The 18809-nt window shown below is 46.0% G+C and overlaps 2 protein-coding genes and 1 long non-coding RNA gene across 6 annotated transcripts in view; 2 read left to right on the plus strand and 1 right to left on the minus strand.

Annotated features, from left to right (window-relative positions):
- LOC135366576 (protein toll-like) overlaps positions 1–18809 on the minus strand; it is a 28199-nt gene that overhangs the window by 5088 nt on the left and 4302 nt on the right. For 3 of the 4 annotated variants that reach the window (XM_064599340.1, XM_064599338.1, XM_064599339.1), the window contains exons 2-5: positions 6976–7522; positions 4414–4982; positions 3291–3429; positions 1783–2095 (exon numbers count right to left, since the gene is read on the minus strand). In XM_064599340.1, coding sequence (XP_064455410.1) covers positions 1783–2095; positions 3291–3429; positions 4414–4982; positions 6976–7435 — 1481 coding nt within the window. In that variant the 5' untranslated portion in view covers positions 7436–7522. Of the gene's footprint in view, positions 1–1782; positions 2096–3290; positions 3430–4413; positions 4983–6975; positions 7523–8721; positions 9539–18809 lie in introns of those variants that run through there. The other variant, XM_064599337.1, reaches the window with a different exon arrangement.
- The window catches only part of LOC135367537 (uncharacterized), a 46889-nt gene continuing 39236 nt past the window's right edge, over positions 11157–18809 (plus strand). The window contains exon 1 of the mRNA XM_064600832.1: positions 11157–11898. Within this exon, the coding sequence (XP_064456902.1) occupies positions 11188–11898 (711 nt within the window). The 5' untranslated portion in view covers positions 11157–11187. The remainder of the gene's footprint in view (positions 11899–18809) is intronic.
- LOC135366577 (uncharacterized) lies at positions 15374–17498 on the plus strand. The gene is made up of 3 exons (XR_010414225.1): positions 15374–16046; positions 16348–16463; positions 17032–17498. It is a non-coding gene; the product is annotated as an uncharacterized LOC135366577 (long non-coding RNA).

Here is an 18809-nt window from a genome sequence, read left to right on the forward strand (position 1 = left end):
GGTCATCCGAAACAACATGGCGGCACAGTGTCGATACTCTGAAGCGTAGCTTATTTAGTGACTCTAGCTGCACCATGCTGGTAGTGCCCCACAATTGCTCGTGCCTTCTTGCACAGTTTTGTGAAGCCAGGTACTTGTGGGAGAGCAGCACTAATGGCCAGCTGCAGAGTACGTGCAAAGCAAGCACGTTCTTTCCACGGTATCTGCCTTACTGCAGCACTGATATCGCGGCCGTTGTCTGTCACAATGAAGACTGTGATATTGTTTGGGATATTCCATTCACTGCATAATTCGCGCAGCAGGGATGACAGATGATTGAGCGCGGTGTGACGAATCCCCAATGTGTACCTCTTCAGCTCATGATTACTTGCCAAGACGTGACAAGGCGGACTCATATACTTATATGATTTGCATGCGATGTCCACGTATCACTGGTGAATGAAAGTGCAGATGTGCCATTCTCAAATGCAGCGGCCAATTCTTCGTAGAGACATGGTGCCAAGTTTCGTGAGGGCACCGTTCTTGACGGTAGTACGTAATTTGGAGCAGCTTCCTTCATTAACACTCTAAAGCCAGGGTCTTCAACGACGCTGTATAAGGTTGCATATCTCACGCGATCATTTCGACAGCCTTTGTGTCTAGTCTTCTAGTAGTGTCTTCGGCAACTGCGTATGCGCTGCTGTCATTTGCACAAGGTTGGCTGCCGCGTCGCCGACTCTGGAGCCGGAAGGGTTCGGATCTCGTTGCCGGACGGTGTCTGGGGTTTTTCCTGGGTTTCCTGCGGGTTTTTCTGGGCGGTAATTTTTGGAATGCTGGCGCAGTTTCTAAACCGGCGCGCCGAGGGCCTCTTCGCGTCTGTTTTCGGAAGCGAAAACGTAGAAGGGCTACTAAACGCAATTAATGCGTAGGACAATCATACACTACAGCCGAAACACTCACAGTGCTTGGCAAATTCGTATGTGCACATGGGACATGCGCACATGGGACTATTACATGCACTTTTCTTGCTGTGCTTACGTTTCTAGTATCCGTCAGACATATATTGTGGATGTCTTCGCGAATGTGCACCGTTAGCTGTTCCCGCGATGCAGGACGCAGAACTCCCCGTCGTGGCGCTCATTTCACGAACATTCGATATCGAATATTCGAAAAGTTCGAATATCAAAATATCGAATACGAATCCGTATCGAATATCGCAAATATCAGTTTCGTATTCGAAATTCCGAATAATCGCACACCTCTACTAAACATCTAAACCCGCAGAAGTCTAGTGGACTCCCAGATTGAGAAAGCTTTCAGCATTGAAAGCTTCATTGCTGGTTCGTGAGTCTATCTGTTCATCTCGTCCTGTGATCGTCCTGGGTTTCTCCCTTCAAACTCAAGGCAATGTTAATATCAATTCAACACCAGCTAGCTTGCCTGTTCCTGCTATGTTCATCTAACCTCTGCAAGAGAGAACTGACCTCTAAACATCTAACCTCTAGTAGACGCCTACTTTTAGACCTAGCCCTTAAGTCTCAACTTATCCCTGGTTTAGACGTGTATTATCCCAACATGTGCTACATGTATCTCCATGTATCGCCATTACAACCCCCAAACTCTGCCTTGGTGAACACTGTACATCTGAACACCATTTCAGGGTCTGTATTCCATTTAGAACACTATTTCAGATGGGTGTTGTGCGGGCACCACCTAACACTGTTAGTACGCCTTTCAATTGGGCCCACGACATAAAAGAGAACATGCGTTCAAACTACATATTGTTTGGGCATTATTCCTTACTGTGTAAGCAGTAGCAGCGTACGCCGTGAGCAAGTAACGGCCTCCCGTATGATATCCTGGAGTAGAAAGCCTCCTTTGAAGTTCCTATCGTAGGTGCACACTGAGAAGTCCGCCCTTTCGAGTCCGGGTATTAGGTTTCCATACGCCCAATCAAAATCCTTGCTGCTGAATGACATGAACACGTCGAACACTTTGTCGCTGTCCAGTTCGTACTCCTTGACAAAGTGCACGCCATGCGCGTACAGCCATATCTTGATTTGCCTTTCTCGTTTTAGATACACCACCGTGACGGTCAGCACAATGGTTAATAGAACTGCAAGGGAAATGGGTAATGTAGTGAAGAATGAGAATGCACGACTAACTTCACAGGAGTTTGAGGAGGAGGAGGAGTTTGGAGTTTGATGGGTTATGCGTAGGGTTCGTGGTTTTCGGCATTTTCCGAAAAATGCCGGAAAACACCCCCCCGAATGATTTTTTTCAGATTCGGAATATTCCGAAAAAATACGAATTTCTCGTATCCTGACAGCTGCCATTCCTGGAACCGCAAAGGGAAATCCCCTTGGAATCTCCCTTTGTCGACTATTTCGACGAGCGTGGCATTATCTTCGGGCTGTGCCTTGTTTGTTACGTTGTGCGTAAGCGCTTATAGGAGGATGACCTCAGCTCTGTTAACGAATCTCGTGTGGATGATATAAAGCGCGTGTTTTTCGAATATGCTGCATGCCCTGCCCTTCAGGTGGATATATCTCCTATTCAGTTTTGGACGACCCGTTCCAGCACATGGCCTTTGTTATCGCAGTGCGCCTTAAGCATACTGGCTATTCCTGTTTCTAGCGCTAATGTTGAGCACGCGTTCTCTAAACTGCGTGTTATTAATCGCAAGGAACGAGCCGCTATGACAGATGCGAACATGATGATGTACGCTTGCATCTATTACAACAAGAGGTAGTCTCATTGTTTGCTGGTTTGGCACAGGTAATAAAAGACATTGTTAATGAAACCATGAATCAATTCACTCCTTTTCGGTTCGTTGTTACTTCGCCCGCAAAATAGGCTCTCCTTCATGCGAAATAAATAGATGCCCGTATTCGGGCATTTATTTTTTGGGCGGAATATAGATGCCGAAAAATTCCGCTTTATAGTCCCCAATATAAATGCCGATAAACACCCCCCGAATTGGGTTGAAAATAAATGCCGAAAACCAATCAGCCGGTCTATCGTACTCCGAGTTTCTGTCAGGTTACGGAACATGCTCCCCCGCTTTCTTTCCTCGGAGCCTCAGAGTAACACGCTAGCAGCGAATGGGACCGTACGGACATACAGTCATGCGCCTAAGTAACCCATTCACCGGTGTGCACGTCCGTACGGTACAATTCGCTCCATGCGTGTCACTCTGACGTACGTAGGGATGCTCAGGAGCGTGTTCCGTCCAGCACTGTACGAGGGAAGACATAAAAACGCAAAGACCTTGTATTCTGCTACGAAATGAAATTGAGAAAAAGGCTCACCAAATATAGGAACTCCAAATACAACGAACTTCGATATACCGGGTGGACAGAGATCCACCTGGTGCAGTTGCATGAAGGACTTCCGAGCGACGCCGGGGTTACTTCCTCCTGCACATATTATGTAGTCGGAGTCCCTCACCTGGAATGTGAATTTGCCAATGCAACCGTTTAGGGCGCACACACACAGTTCGAAAGCTATACGCGGGCGTCTTCTGCTTTCGTTATGAATGAATCTTATTAAATGTATTACAACACGTCAAGTGATCAAACAGTGAAAGGCAAGCCAAGTACAGGGCTTTGTCTGTCGATGGTATGTCTCGTATGATGTACTCACAAATATATTGCGAAGTAAAAGGTATATCAGTAACTATGCAGTTGACTTCACTCGTATTCATTCCGAGTTCTGCTAGTTAGTGCTAACTGACGCACTTACTAAATGTCAAAGCACAAAAGCGCGCGTTAGGCTTAGCGTTCCACCACTGATTGAATCTCATGTCTTCAGAATCCTACCGAGGATATGCCATTGGAATCCACGGGTCTTACACTGTATTATCACAAAAATACTGTCTCTCTATATGACGTGGAAGTGTAATAAAAATCACATTTATGTTTTCATAAAAATCGTTTCTAAAAATCATTCAACAAATCGCTTATATCTTTTCATAAAATTAATTTCCATATTTTCATAAAAATCGCTCCAAAAGATCGTTCTCAATGTCATTTCTATCGTTTCTAAAAATCATTCAAAAATCCTCTCTATCTTTTCATAAATATGATCTCCAGCTTTGAGAAGTATGACGTCATGTGGTGCCCACTCTGGCGTCTGGCAACACTGCTCCTCCAAGGTCGATTTCCGTATGTTCACCACCTCTGCTGGTAAACCTTCCAATGTGGGGAGGAGAGAGGAGACACGCACTGTTGCTATAGGAGAAAGACGACAGAGTCGAAGGCACGAAGGTACAACGTACGGAGCTATATAACTACAAGACATAAACTAACCAGACCCGCGCGTTCACGACGCTGCAAAGGCGGCCGTGGAACGCAGGTCGATTTCTGAACAAACGACGTGAAGCAGAGCACTTCCCTTTTTGACCGCGCCTGAACTTGTAAAACATATTCTTACCACATCTTCATGGTCATGAGCCCAGACTTGGAAATCGTAGGCCTCACAATCGCAACTCCACGGGTTTCCCGACAGCCACAAGCTGGATAAGTTTAGCTGCGACGCAACAGGTGTCGGAAGTCGAACAAGGCTGTTGTTTCTCAGATCCAAGAGCTTCAAGCCCGTGGGGATATCCTTGGCTTCAATGTTGGCGAGCGAGTTATTACTCAGGAGCAAGGTGTGCAGGTATGGCGTCCGTTCGACGAGGAAACTTCCTATGGAACGTAGTCGATTGTGTTCGAGGTTGACGAGGTACGTATCCCTAGGAAGCCTCAGTGCTGTGTCTGTCAGGTGTTTGTTTGAGCAGTCCACGTTTGACACCTTGCCGTAATCTTGATTCACATGGCATGTGCACGTGCACCTGTCGTCGCAGTCCTCGGGCCAGCGCTGCAGATGCTCCGAGGTGAGGTTCCGCAGCGACGATCCCTTCCACCAGAAAGGAGTGTCGCAAAGCGGAATGTCTTGTAATGACACTCTTGTACGATCTCCTAGAAGCCAGGAGATTTGGCAGTCACAGTTCAATGGGTTCCCTGTCGCGCCATATGAAAATAGAAAAGGAAGGAATTACAAACTCCTCCGGTTCCTCCAGCCCACGTTCATGGTAATGCACATAGCGTTTAAAGGGGATTTTTTTTTTTAAAATCGTCAGGGTGGGAGGACTGGCAGCGAGGCAGTCTGCGGACTATGAGGAGACCTTGACTCTTCGTCGAAACTCCCGAGACGAGGAATCATAGGATCGCGTTTTTGGGCCTGCTACGGTGTTCTGTTCCAGTGTTGTATGCGTGTTGCGCGTGGCCCTGTATGGACCTTATTTTGGCCTTTATCTATTTTGCTCTTTCCTATCCTGGTTGTGAGATTCGTGTGGTCTGCCTCGTGTTTTGCTTCTTGTTTTAGCTCCCTCAGCAAGGGGTAGGTGCCTCCGTTTGTATCTGTATATTGTATCTGTATTTTTATTTTTTTTCTGTTTTCTGGTATATTTTCCTCTTTTCCCTCCCCCTTTACTATATATATGTATATATACATGATTCGTGTATGACTACTCTATAACCTGATTATAAGCGCAGGGTAGGCACGACAGTCCTGTTTTTAACGTTTTAAATAACAGCTGCTCCCAACCGTCTTCCCATTGTTCTTGTACCACGTAGAAAGGCGGATTTTTGACATCGCCTTGTTCTCCAACTGCTCATTGCACCAAAGTATACTCTGTGTATCTGCAGAAGTATATTTTTGTTACTTCAAAACGTCGCAGTGTATATAGTGTACAATGTAATATGAAATTTGTGTAATAGATTTTAATGCAATAGGCCAGCTGTAAGTTTTCCGTAATCTATGAATTCTTCGTAAACAGTTTGGCCGAGTATGTGTAATCTTCCTGCTGTGTCAACTGTAATGTCACTCAACGCCGCGTTCCTTGCTGTCCCCGGTTTTTCTGAAGCCGCAAAGTGGCAGAGTTTTATCCCAGACCACCGCCATCTTTGTATATGGAAACGAACATAAATAATAATAACAATAACAAAACATTCTACACTGTAAACTGGAAAACACCCTTATGGGTGTAAATGGCTTGTCCTATAACTGACACCTCTTTTTACACCGTACATGGTCTGGAACACCCTTTTTAGGGGGTGTATTCCGTGTAAATCACCCCTGGAAAGGGCGCTTTTCTTTGAAAATGCCCTCTTTTGCACCCTTTAAACACCCTTCTAGGAGGGTGTAAGATCGTTAAACACCCTCCTAAAAAGGTGTATAAAGGGTGCAAAAGACGGCATTTTCAAGGAAAAGCACCCTTTCAAAGGGCGTTTTACACGGGATACACCCTCTAAAAAGGGTGTTCCAGACCATACGGTGTAAAAAGAGGAGTCAACTATAGGACAAGCGATTTACACCCATAAGGGTGTTTTTCAGTTTACAGTGTACCGCTCGAGTGTGTACGTAAACTGAAGCAGGGTTGCTGTAAATTTGGGAATTGCACTATGCGTTGAAACAAAAATCTAAGAATTGAACGCCGTGCCGAGACTGCATGGGAGGGCTGGGCGCCGACCATGTTGTCTGTCTGGGTGTCTTTCCTGCGTTCTCCTCGGACGCTTTCACCCTCGAGCGCCTGGCGGCATAGTCGGCAACTGTCGGCATAGTTCCCGGTGTAGTATGGCCAAGGACGCACGATTCCTCCCGAGTAACATACCGCCACACCAGCAGGCAGATCGCTCGGAAATAGCACGCCACCACCACCACCACCATCAGGCGAGCCTCAGCTGCGAGGTCCAGGCCGACGTCCGACAACACTCGTATCCTCAAACGGATGGAGGGGCGAGACGCCCAAATCTGCTGCTTTTCTTGCGTTTCTTCTTCTTTTTTTTTTGCCTTTCAGCGTGGTATTCTGGGGTGGTGTTGCAACATTTTGAGGGGAGGCATTAGGGGTGGGGGCTCGAAAAATCCCTGCCTCGAACCCATAAACGTTGGCAGGCAACACGACGCCGTTTTAGGGAGTACCAGGTACAATGTGTTTATTCATGCCTCACTTACCTGCAACGGTTAATATTTTCAAGCCCATCCAAGCCGCGGGGAAGCTGGCGCGATGTATTGTAGTCAGGCTGTTGTTCTGAAGGAGAAGTCTTTCTAGGCCTCGGAGCTCCTTGAACGCACCACGAACATCGCTGATGTTGTTTGCGAATGCGTAGATCCTTTTTAGCCTTGGAGCGCCATTAAAAACATCTTCTTCGAGTGCTCGTAATTGATTGTGTTGAATATATAAGACCTGAAGAGTAGGCATCCAGTGCAACGATCCGTTTAACGTCATCAGACGATTGCCTTCCAAAGACAACTCCCTCAATTTGAGAAGACGGTAAAAACTGTTCCTTCCTATCCAGGCAATTCGGTTATCACTCAGGTCTAACAAATCCAGGTTTTTGTTATTCTCAAACGTGTCATCAGCTAAAAATGAGATCAAATTTTTTCCCAGCCTTAGTTCCTCGAGAAACCTCATAGCTGCGAAGAGTTCTCTCAGATAACGGAGTGATGCAGCAGCCGGTGCGCCGATGTTAGTGATGTTGTTATTGTTCAAGTGCAGTGTCTGAAAGGCAAATATATATGTGTATATAGTTTTAAAAGCTTAAGAGGGCGGTTGACCGCGAGAATGAAGTAAACAGGAGAAATCAGAAGACAAACAAAGAGCTCGCAGGAAAACACAAAGGGGAGTTTACTGACTCCCAGGGACGGGGGTCGATGTTTAGGCAGCCACCGCTGCCTTCCACGCATCCAACGCGTGTCCGAAAAGATGCTACGTATTTTGTAGTGCATCTGGGAAAGGGCAAAACGGCGTGCGATCCTTTTGTGGTGAAAGCATTTTTCTAGCTGTGGCTACACTGTAAACTGAAAAACACCCTTATGGGTGTAAATCGCTTGTCCTATAATTGACTCCTCTTTTTACACCGTATGGTCTGGAACACCCTTTTTAGAGGGTGTATCCCGTGTAAAACGCCCTTTGAAAGGGTGCTTTTCCTTGAAAATGCCGTCTTTTGCACCCTTTATACACCTTTTTAGGAGGGTGTTTAACGATCTTACACCCTCCTAGAAGGGTGTTTAAAGGGTGCAAAAGAGGGCATTTTCAACGAAAAGCGCCCTTTCCAGGGGTGATTTACACGGAATACACCCCCTAAAAAGGGTGTTCCAGACCATGTACGGTGTAAAAAGAGGTGTCAGTTATAGGACAAGACATTTACACCCATAAGGGTGTTTTCCAGTTTACAGTGTACTGGCCAGGGTTGCGGAATGGGATCGTCCATTCCATTCCATTCCGAGGAACGGAGATTTGTGAGAATTCCATTCCTTTAACAATTCCTCGGAATGAAAAGGTATGGCCAATTCCCACCCCTGGAATGGCTTGGCCACTCCATTCCGTTCCTTTAATTCCATCAATAAAAGAAAAGGGACCGGTAAACGTGCTGGGAGCCCAGCCCGTTTAGAGGAGATTGACATTACCCACCACGGAAAAAGCACAAAGACAAGGTTATTTCGCCCTTGACCATGTGGCACACAGGCCAGTCCATTCCAATTCCGTTCCGCCAGCGAAAAAAAAAAAAAAAATCCCTAACTCCATTCCCATTCCATTCCTAGGACAGTTTCCGCCATTCCATTCCAATTCAATTCCGGTCTCTGATAAATCTGGAATGATTCCGGAATCATTCCATCCCCGGAGTGGCAACTCAGCAACCCTGCTACTGGCGCTCTAAGACTCTACTGTACTACCCTAAAACGACCTAATGTACTTACGCGTAAGGTGGCCAGATTCCGAAAGACATCTTCAGACAGCGATCCTATAGAATTCCACTCCAAGTGAAGGACAATCAGATCCGGCACTCCAGAAAGAAGCGTCGGAGGAATGGTCTTAATTCTGTTCCTGCCCAACCACAACTCCAGCAAAGTGGGCAGATTTTTAAAAGCGTTCGCGTGAAAAGACGAAATAAAATTGTTTGCCAACGAGAGAAAGCTCAAGGACGACGACAGGTGACCGAAGGATTCGCCGACAAACCGTATTCGATTGTGGTCCAGGTACAGCTCCTCCAGCCCACTCAGTGCACGGAGAGCACGCGGTACAGTCGTCAGGAGGTTGTGAGAGAGGCCCAGGTACGTCAACCCAGTGAGACCCAGGAAGGCGTCGTCGTCGAGCGACTTCAGACCGCAGTGTTCAACTTCGAGCTTTGGCAAAGTCACGTTGGAGAATAAATACGCCGGCACAGCGGACATATTGGCGTGCCCCACATACAGACTTTCTATCGCTTGCCCCTGCAAGCTTGCGATGTCTCGTAGGAGTGACGTCACGTTGTAGATGCCACTACAATTGACGTAGGGAGCCCTCGTGGGTGACGCGTTGCAGACGCACTGCGAGAGCTCTGGGCACGTACCGATTCCTCTTCGAGGCAGTGCACAGCGTGAGCAACAGATGCACAGCAAACTTATCACCGCTGCGAAAGGGCTGGGATACATGACGGAACTAATGCTGCGCGCGTACAGAAACAGGAGGAGGCGTTGAGAGTCAACACAGGAAACAGTGACACCGACGGAAGAGAACAACAGGCGGTGGTGGATAACGCCAGCGTTTGAAAGATGGGGAAGTGAACGTGGTGTCCAAAGCTGTTGCGCAAAGGAGTCACATTTAAAGGGAACACGCAGCGTTTGTCACTCGGAAGCATTTCGACCATCATTTCTTCCTCGAGCCGAGGCCGAGTGGAACTCCCTTCCTCGGACCTTCGTCAACATCACAGATCCATCGACGTTTCGAAGGCAATTATTCTCTCACATGTTTTCTAAATAAATAACCCCCGGTGTTTCCGTTCTTGATGCTTATGTCGATTGACATCGTTTTGAAGACTGACATTGATAAGCATTCTCTCCCTTGTATTGTTACTATTGTTTCGTCCTTCGATAAACATTCTGTTGAATTGCTCCACTCTTAACCCATGTAATGATCCTCGTGGTTTTTTTTTTTTGAATAATGAATTTAAAAAAACAATAATTACCGCAAGGTGGTGGTGGTGGTGGTCCTGGTGAATGGACCCGCCGTTGCTGACCTCACAGACGTGGACAACGTCACGACTGACGCCCTGGGGGAATGTGCGTTCTGGGACGACTTTTAAGGTAACTGTGCCGACATATGTCTGATAGCGTGTGAGGAAAACCCAGGAAAAACGGCGCCACAAAAATGGCGTACGCCCCTGTTTTCGTCAAATGAGGAACGAGAACGGTGTCACTGGTGTTGGGGCTTGGCTTGGAGCGTGCCATGCGGTAAAGTTTATTTTTAAGAGTGTAGTGTGGGAAAACTCGCTTAGTTGACTAAGAAGGAACAAGGCAACACTATCCCATCATGTAAAGTCAATCACCGGGAGCAGGGCCGGCGTCGATTTTTTGGCCCCCGGGGGACAAGTGAAGAATTTGCCCCACTTATCCCCCCGACCCTATATTCTTGCTACCCGAACGATGTCTCCTTGGTGTCTGTTTAGGTGGGATCAGGGAGGCGCGGGAGGCGTACGCCCGTTTTGTACCAAGTATGCACTACGTAAGTAGTACAAAAAAAGACGTAGGCCTTTTTTGTACGTAAGCCGGCGTATAGACGCTGGGGAAGGAATGCTGCCTTTCAAGCGAGCAATTGCACTGCCACAAGCAGACGCCGGGCAAAATCCTCATCAGCGCGACTAAGATACTGGAGCGGGTGCCGTGTAAGGAAGCGACTATAAACGCGAAGGGTATCTCCGTCCCGCAGGGTGTCAACAGGCTACTGGAAGAAGCAGGGATCTGGCTGAACCGTATGAGAACCTACACTGAGAGGGTATATTAGGGTAAGAGGAGACCCAGCCGAGTGTGTCAACGAAAGCGAAAAGTTCAACGAAATCTATCTGATCCGGCAGCCCCTTCGTGCTTGCGAAAGAAATTTCGAACGAAAAGGATTGCTTAAAACTGAGCCGAAAGATTTCCCTTTCGAAGAGAGAAGGCCGGACATGAAAGAAAAGTACTAAAGATTCGAGACTATGCGACTCCTTCCCAAGAGAGGTTTCGGTATCCCGTGCACCTGCTCCGGATAAACAGACTTGGATCTCTCCTCCTTGAAGCCCGACGTTTATCGTTTATCTGTGACCGGCGCCTTTTTTCTCTCTCTCTCTCTCTCTTCCGTTGTTGTCGTCACAGTATCCTGTAGAGACTTCGAAAGCCTCCTCCTCTTTATGTCGCGGCGTCAGTTTCGCTATGTATGTCAACTCTTTAACAGCGGCGATAACGTTGCTGTGCGTGTGTTGCTCGCACTGTGCAGTGACTCGGACAGGAAAAGGCACGTGCCCGGAGCTCCACCAGTGTGCCTGCGACTTGACACCGAACGGCCCCCGTGTCAGATGTTCCAACGTCCCCAACGTGACGTCACTCCTGGAGGACATCGCGAAATTGCAGGGTCACGTGATACGAAAGTTGTCCGTGAGGCACGCGAAGATGACAGTTCTGCCTGCGCGTCTCTTCTCGAACATCAGCTTGCGCGTGATCGAAATGGAACACTGCGCTCTGAAAGCGCTCGACGACGACGCCCTCGTTGGCGTGAACGCGTTGAAAACGCTGGACCTCTCGAACAACCTTTTGACGACCGTGCCGCGCGCACTTCGTGCGCTCAGTGTGTTGAATTCGCTGTACTTGGCGAACAACCGCATACAGTTCGTCGGTGAAGGCCTGTCTCACCTGTCGTCGTCGTTGCACGCTGTCGCGTTGGCGAAGAATTTAATTTCGTCGTTTCACGCGAATGCTTTTAAAAATCTGACCGTTTTGCGAAAGTTGTGGTTGAGCAGGAACAGAATTGAGACCATTCCTCCGACGCTTTTTTCGGGTGTTCCGGCACTGGTTTTCCTTGACTTGGAGTGGAATTCTATAGGTTCGCCGTCTAAACACGTGTTTCGGAATTTGGACAACTTACAAGTAAGTATACATTAGGGGGGTTTAGAATGAGGGGCACAATATTTTGGTGTACCCAGTAAACGCGGCGTACGGTGGACGCAAACAAAGGCAGCCACAGGGAGTTTTCAGAATTGGGTTCCCTGCCACCCAAACCACGCCACCTTGCGCATCACGACGCATAGCCACAACAGTCATTTTGTGTGAACAATTCATTTAATTAGAAAACTGTGAATTTTGACCCCAAACAACGCAGCTGGATCTAGGTTACAATGAATGATTTTTTTTTTAAGAGCTCCGTCACCTTGTAGCTATCTGGAAACGTCCTTCGACGCGTTTGGGCGACGCAAGTTCACTTTAGGGCGAGTTTGGATGGCTCACGCTATTTTTGGAAAACTTCGTGCGCCCCCAACTTCCAAAGTGGGAATAGGGGGGGGGGGTAATGGCAGGATAGGCTCGCCGTTGCTGGCCACACAGAAGTGGGCGTCGTCACGACTATAGCAAAAAAAAAAAAAAAAAAAGAACACAAAACACAAAGGACGGACGGACGGATGGATGATAGAGGAGGATGAAGGATGGGGATGGTGGTGAGGGTGCACGAGTTCGTCGGGGAGAGCAAAGTATTAGATGGGTCCGCCAAAGCAAGAAACCTCATTCTCTTTCTGCAGAAGGCAGGCCTTGCTCAAATTGGGAATGAACTGTTGGCATGCGCGTTGATGGCGCCCAATGGGGGACAAAAGGGGTAAGGAACGGTGTTGCGAACATTGCGAAGCGCACAAACCAAGACGTGCTAGCCGAGCATGCGCCTGTGACGACACTTATTTGTTTTGGGGCCCCAAAGCGCTTGGGTAACCCTACACTCTAAATCTTTTCACACCTTTAAAGGTGTAATAGCGTGCATGGCGCACGCCTTTTTAGGTGTAATTTTGGCAACATCATAATGGAGCACGGTTTCGCACAAATTTTCTTTACTCGAGTGTTGTCTGTCCTCCAAAAATGTAGTCTTGCAACATCTCAACATTGTTCAACAGTATTGTAGACACTTGCGCGTGCTCGATTATCGATAGCGATGCATATATGCATTAGCTCGTACCGACGATATCCAAGACATAATGAACGCAAGATTTGCACTGACACTTGATCTTTAGTAATGCTTTCCGAATTTTGTAAAATACCATACTGGAGATGCAATGTTACGCAACCAGATTGAATGTGCATAGCGCACACCTTTAAAGGTGTGAAAAAGTTTACAGTGTATTATGAAACACTCTATTATTCGTTGCTGGCCGTGGAGCTGTTTTGGGATCTGAAAATCGATGAAAGCCCCAGTGCTGGGCAGATATAACGACTAAACAGACTAACAGAGGCACTAACGGGGCTATTCTGTTCGAATGTTGAAAATGACAAGAGTAGGCATATTAGCTATATGTGTCTGTTGACCTGATGACGTTAGCACTGCCGCGACTTCGTGGACGTTAAAACACAGGACGAGAAGAACGCACGTTTTTTTTCCCCCTGTCTTCCTTGCACGCTGCGTGTTCAAGCTGTGTTTCAGCTGTTTGTGGGTACCCTATGTGGAAAATAAATAAATAAATTAATGAAGTTTCTTTGCTGGTACGTGTGCTCTTCTCGTCCTGCGTTTAACCTCAAACTCGAGGCAATGTTAACGTCATTATTCTGGGAAGCTAAGGGTCCACTGTTATTCCAGCAGTTCACGCGTACGTCACGTTGTTTGTGTATTTTTATTCATGTTACTCGCTGAATACAACACACTCGAGTAGAGATGCGAAGCCCCGGAAAAAAACCCGAAATTTTGGGGAATAAACCAGTTTCTTTCGGGTTTTTTCCTCGTCTCCGGAAAAATAGCTCAAAATATCCAGGCGACAAAATTCAAAAATGTAAATTTTCGAGCCTTTGACGCGTTCCAACCCGCCAACAATGCCTTAGATGCCTCTAATCCGCCAACAACCACCAACTTAGAACTCCGTCTGGCTGCTCCAAGCGATCGCCATCGCGTTCACCACATAATGTCGGAGTTCTGGTCGGAGTGGACGGGTTGTCCCAATTACTTATCGCTGAGTAGACAGCAGTCTCATGGATTGTATCTCATTACGGCCGATGTCTCAATACGGCCGAAAGTCTCAATACGGTCGATAATCCTTTAATCCCCAAGTGTCTCATTACGGCCAAAGTCTCAATACGGCCGAAGGCAGTCTCATTACGGCCGAAGATGTCTAATAACGGCCAAATGTCAAAATGTGTATTGTAACCTGCATTGATATGCAATGTCGCAGCCAGGTATGGATATATATTCAGCAGGGTATAAGCCATGCACTGTGCCCTTAGGGCCCTTATCATATTTATATACACATATTGCGAGACAAACGGTATGTTATCATACCACAGCACAATGCAACATATTGTGTAATGTGTACTCCCACAAGGTAGTGTAGGCTGTGAAGCAGGCTACTATGTGGAGTTAGCTACTTGTAGAGAGCTAGATGAATATTGGCTTTGTTGTGACGCTTTTGGAGCCATCCTACAGTCATTGGCCATGACAGAGCACCTATCTCAGTCGATGTCAGTTTATTTCCATTCGCCTTACAATGATACAATTCTTGCTTCTGGAATGAGTAAACCTGCAAGAAGCGATGAGCAACCATGAATAGGCTAGAATATTAAAAAAACAAAAAAACAACAAGCATTTGTCTCTACATGGCTCGTTTTAATGTGCACAAGCTGCACACGTGTTGATACGTGTCTGCTATTTCATACAAGGTTAACATAAATATTCATTTAGACAAAAGAATGACAAGCCTTAAAAATGTGACTTCCAGGTAAACACAGAGCATGACCATGATATGAATATAGGTTCAGTAGTTCATTCCCTTAATGGAAACATGTGAATATCAAATAGTAATACATTACAATTCATGAAATGATGCATGCATAACTTTCCATTTCTGGTTTCTTTTTTATAAAAGTAGTGCACGAATTAACATTCGTGCACTACTACAAAATTTCTCACTTCACAACAGAACCTTATGATGATCTTAACAGCTCACCTCTTCACCAGGACTCCCTGGGCAGCAACATCCTATTAGCCATGTTGTTGTTTTTCTTTTTCGGAATCCTTCGTGCAGCCACATACCATGCCTGGAATGGAAAACCAGCTATAAATAACAATGTATTTGAATGACTTCCTCTTGAAGTATTTATTCTAATCAGATATGCTTTGTGCCTACTATGGTGCGCGAAGGCACATAAGTACAACATTTGCAGACGTTCGACGTAAGCAGTTCTTGGCGATCAATTCAAGTACGCCGACTTGCGCTTTTATTTTTGAAGAAATACGACGACAAATTTTAACAAATGAAATATGGCTCACAATGATACGAGTAAATGCTGCTGTACGGTGATGCATTATCGGTATCTTATCGTCTTCGAATAAATTTGTTGTTCCTAAACGCGCAACCAACTAGAAACGGCGCAAACCTACGAACGGATACCGAGTTACATCTATTACAGGCACTTCAGCTGTTTTGATTAATTTAAATTACTCTTATGAGAATCCAACTATGTGTGGACAGCACACTACTAAGACAGGCAATCTACGAAAGCATTACTCACCAGAATTCCTGCTTGACTTGGTCTTGGTCAACACTGCGCGATATACGTTGGGGCTGTGGCGATTCATTCAACTCGATTTTTACCGGAACAACAGGCGCTGCTCGAAAGACAACGACGGAAAATAGAGAGCTATAAATTCCGCTAATTTGCACATTACAGCACTACAAAGCGATATATGAACACATCGTAAACAGCAACCACTCGCTCACACACACAAGAAACGAGGTACCCAACGTTGCTAGACACCATCCGAACTCCGAGGTGAGAGTAGCAAAACAACAAGATATCAAAACACGAAAGGAAGAGTATTGATCCCCCCTCCTTCTATAGCATGCAAAACGTGATTTGCGCTGAGATGAACATATATGTTCATGACGCGAGTAATTTTCACTTTTCACTGATCCAAAGGAGGTCACGTGGGATTGCTCGACGCTTGCGAAATCAACAATGAAAATGGCGAAACGAAACTTGTGAATCGTGCATTTGCTCTTCATGGTAGCTGCCAAAAAATCGAATCAAACTTATGGGACACTGGATTACAGGTATGTTGGCATCTTTTTCATTCCTGCATATCATTACACTATACGTGAATACATGGAGTCATGTCATGGGTGTCATGTCTCACGATGCTGGGGAAGTAGTTGCATGGGGAAGTGTGCATGGTTCTAGACTTTTAATTCTTGATCGCGTAATCGAAATATCGGCACCTCTCGCATTGTGGCTTGCATGTGACCAACCAAGTGCTGTTCCCTTACTAGCGCTTCCTACAAACGACAAAACGAAACATGTGGGAATGTATATTTTTGATTACTCATATGTAACAAGAAAATGTATCGTTTTCAGGTTGCTGCCACTACTCCATGTGCCCGCAATTGTCTTGCGTGTATGATTACACTAACGGCGTCGCCCACCACGGCGGAAGTGTTTTGCGTACACGCGTTTCAGCATGAAGCCTGCAGGTAACATCTGATGTTTACCCTTCGGATATTCTGAATTTACATATTGTCGCTTAGAGGAATTCCGAATGCCCAGAGTGACACACACTTTTAACATTGTGACATCAGTGCAGTGGCATAAGCTCTAATGTAGTGCCCTACGAAAATGAACAAGGGGTAGTGGTTTATCCAGAATCCCAAGCACGAGAAGGGTGTTGGAAAAAATTGTTGGAATAGTTACGTCATTACAGCTTAACATATCATTACAGACGTATCTGAAGCTGAAATCGCAAGGGCACCCCCTGTAGGGGGTGCACAGGCAAAAAAGTTAGGGGGGGTCTGGATAAAGCACTGACGAGGGGGACTCCTCCACCCCATGTCAAGCCTCATAAAACACCTCCTGAAATAGTTTCCTGGCTATGCAGCTGCATTATTATGACGTAATTGTCATTGTTGTCCATAATTCTTGAATATGTTTTGAATATATGAAAAAAAAAAAGTGTGCTTGACAGCATATGTCTTATAGTCATCATCAAACAAGAGCATATGTCATTTTGTTCAGTGGCTTATGTACTTTTTTTGTAAATTTCAGGTGGACGTAAATTGTAGAAGGCAGCTAGTGGGGGAGAAGATCATGGTCATAGGTCATGTGACTCCTGGAGCTCCCAGTGGGCTCCCTTGTGGAGTACTTTTCAGAACACACACACATACAGTTTGCTCACAGAACCAACGAGTAGGATGTTGCTTGAATACTGAGAGAAAATGGCGTAACACATACAATTATCGTGTGACACATATGACAATAAAAACATTTTTCACGAGGGATGCATGAAACACTGTCGCAATATTGTGTGCATGAACCATTGTGTGTGACACAAGCCGTGGGGGCACACCGCCTCGGACACATTTTGGGAAGCATAAAACACAGTATATACACAGCTAATATGGTGGATGCTTCTTTTTTCTTTTTGGCCGTTATGAGACATCTTCGGCCGTAATGAGACTACCTTCGGCCGTATTGAGACTTTGGCCGTAACGAGACACTTGGGGATTAAAGGATTTTCGGCCGTAATGAGACTTCGGCCGTAATGAGACCCGGGCCGTAATGGGATGTTACCGTCTCATGGGATGCTCTGCTCTGCATTTATGCCTAGAGGGTGAACACTACTAAAGTTTCTAGCTCATTGTATGCTGTGGCTTGGCCGGCAATGCTTCGACTCAGCAGTAACCGCGTTTGTTTCCATTTTTTCAAATTTTCGGGAAAAAAACACGAAAAGTTTTCGAGCGATTCAAAATTTCCGGAAATTTTGCGTCTCTACACTCGAGTCAGCGGCACCCGTTCTCTAGCAGAACCGTTCACTAGGACAAATTATGGACGTCAAAGACTTGAGGTATTAATCCCACGTCTTTTAAATCACCTCAGCCGTCATAATGCCAACTTCTTTATCATGTCCTTTCGTGAACTGAAACAATTTTTGTTCCGTAATATAATTACCCTGTTTTGATATATGTTCCTGTTTTGTTCACGTCCGCACTTTTCGATCAAAATATGTTTATCGTTCAACACAATATCTTGATAATGTCTTTGTAATCTTGATATGGTGCAGCTGTCTTTATGAAGAGATGTGCGCTTCTTTTCCTTTTTTTAATGCTACAGCACAGTCGTGCTGCTGTTGTGTGCCGTTGTGTGCAGTGTTACCACTTTGTCATTCTTTTCTTTTTGCTTTCCTGTTATCTTTTCTTTCTGAGTATATATTAGATCTCTATGACCCTCGCAGTTGCTGCTACTGTAGAGGAGTCGAGGCAACTCTCATCTCCTCCCATCTTTTGGTGGAATAAAGATATATGTATGTATGTATGATGGTGGCGGTGCACTCTTAAAAATGAACTTCACCGCATAGCACGCTCCTAGCCAACCATCGTCTCGAATGATATCGTTATCTGCCCTGATTTGCTGAAAACTAGGGCGTACGCCTTTTTTGTGACACTTATGCTGTTCATAATTGTCACAAAAAAGGTGTACGCCTTCCGTTTTCAACAAATCAGGGCAGATAACGATATCATTCGAGATAATGGTTGGCTAGGAGCGTGCTATGCGGTGAAGTTCATTTTTAAGAGTGTGGTGGTGAAGCAGGAGGAGGAGGAGGAGGAGGAGGAGGAAAGAAAGACTGAGATGTGGTACCTCGAAACCATACTTGTTGATCTCACAACTGGTGCATTTCACGCCAACTGATCCATCGATGCTGCTCGACCATCGCAGATTTTCGTAAATTAAAAATAAAGATCAGGGTACTTCGCGGTAGCAGGGGGATATCGAATTTATACGAAATGTTAGTCCCAAATTTTGGAGGCGCTTCACCGCTAGAGGGC

Source organism: Ornithodoros turicata, chromosome 8, assembly GCF_037126465.1.
Source record: "Ornithodoros turicata isolate Travis chromosome 8, ASM3712646v1, whole genome shotgun sequence".
In the NCBI taxonomy this organism is placed as follows: Eukaryota; Metazoa; Arthropoda; class Arachnida; order Ixodida; family Argasidae; genus Ornithodoros; species Ornithodoros turicata.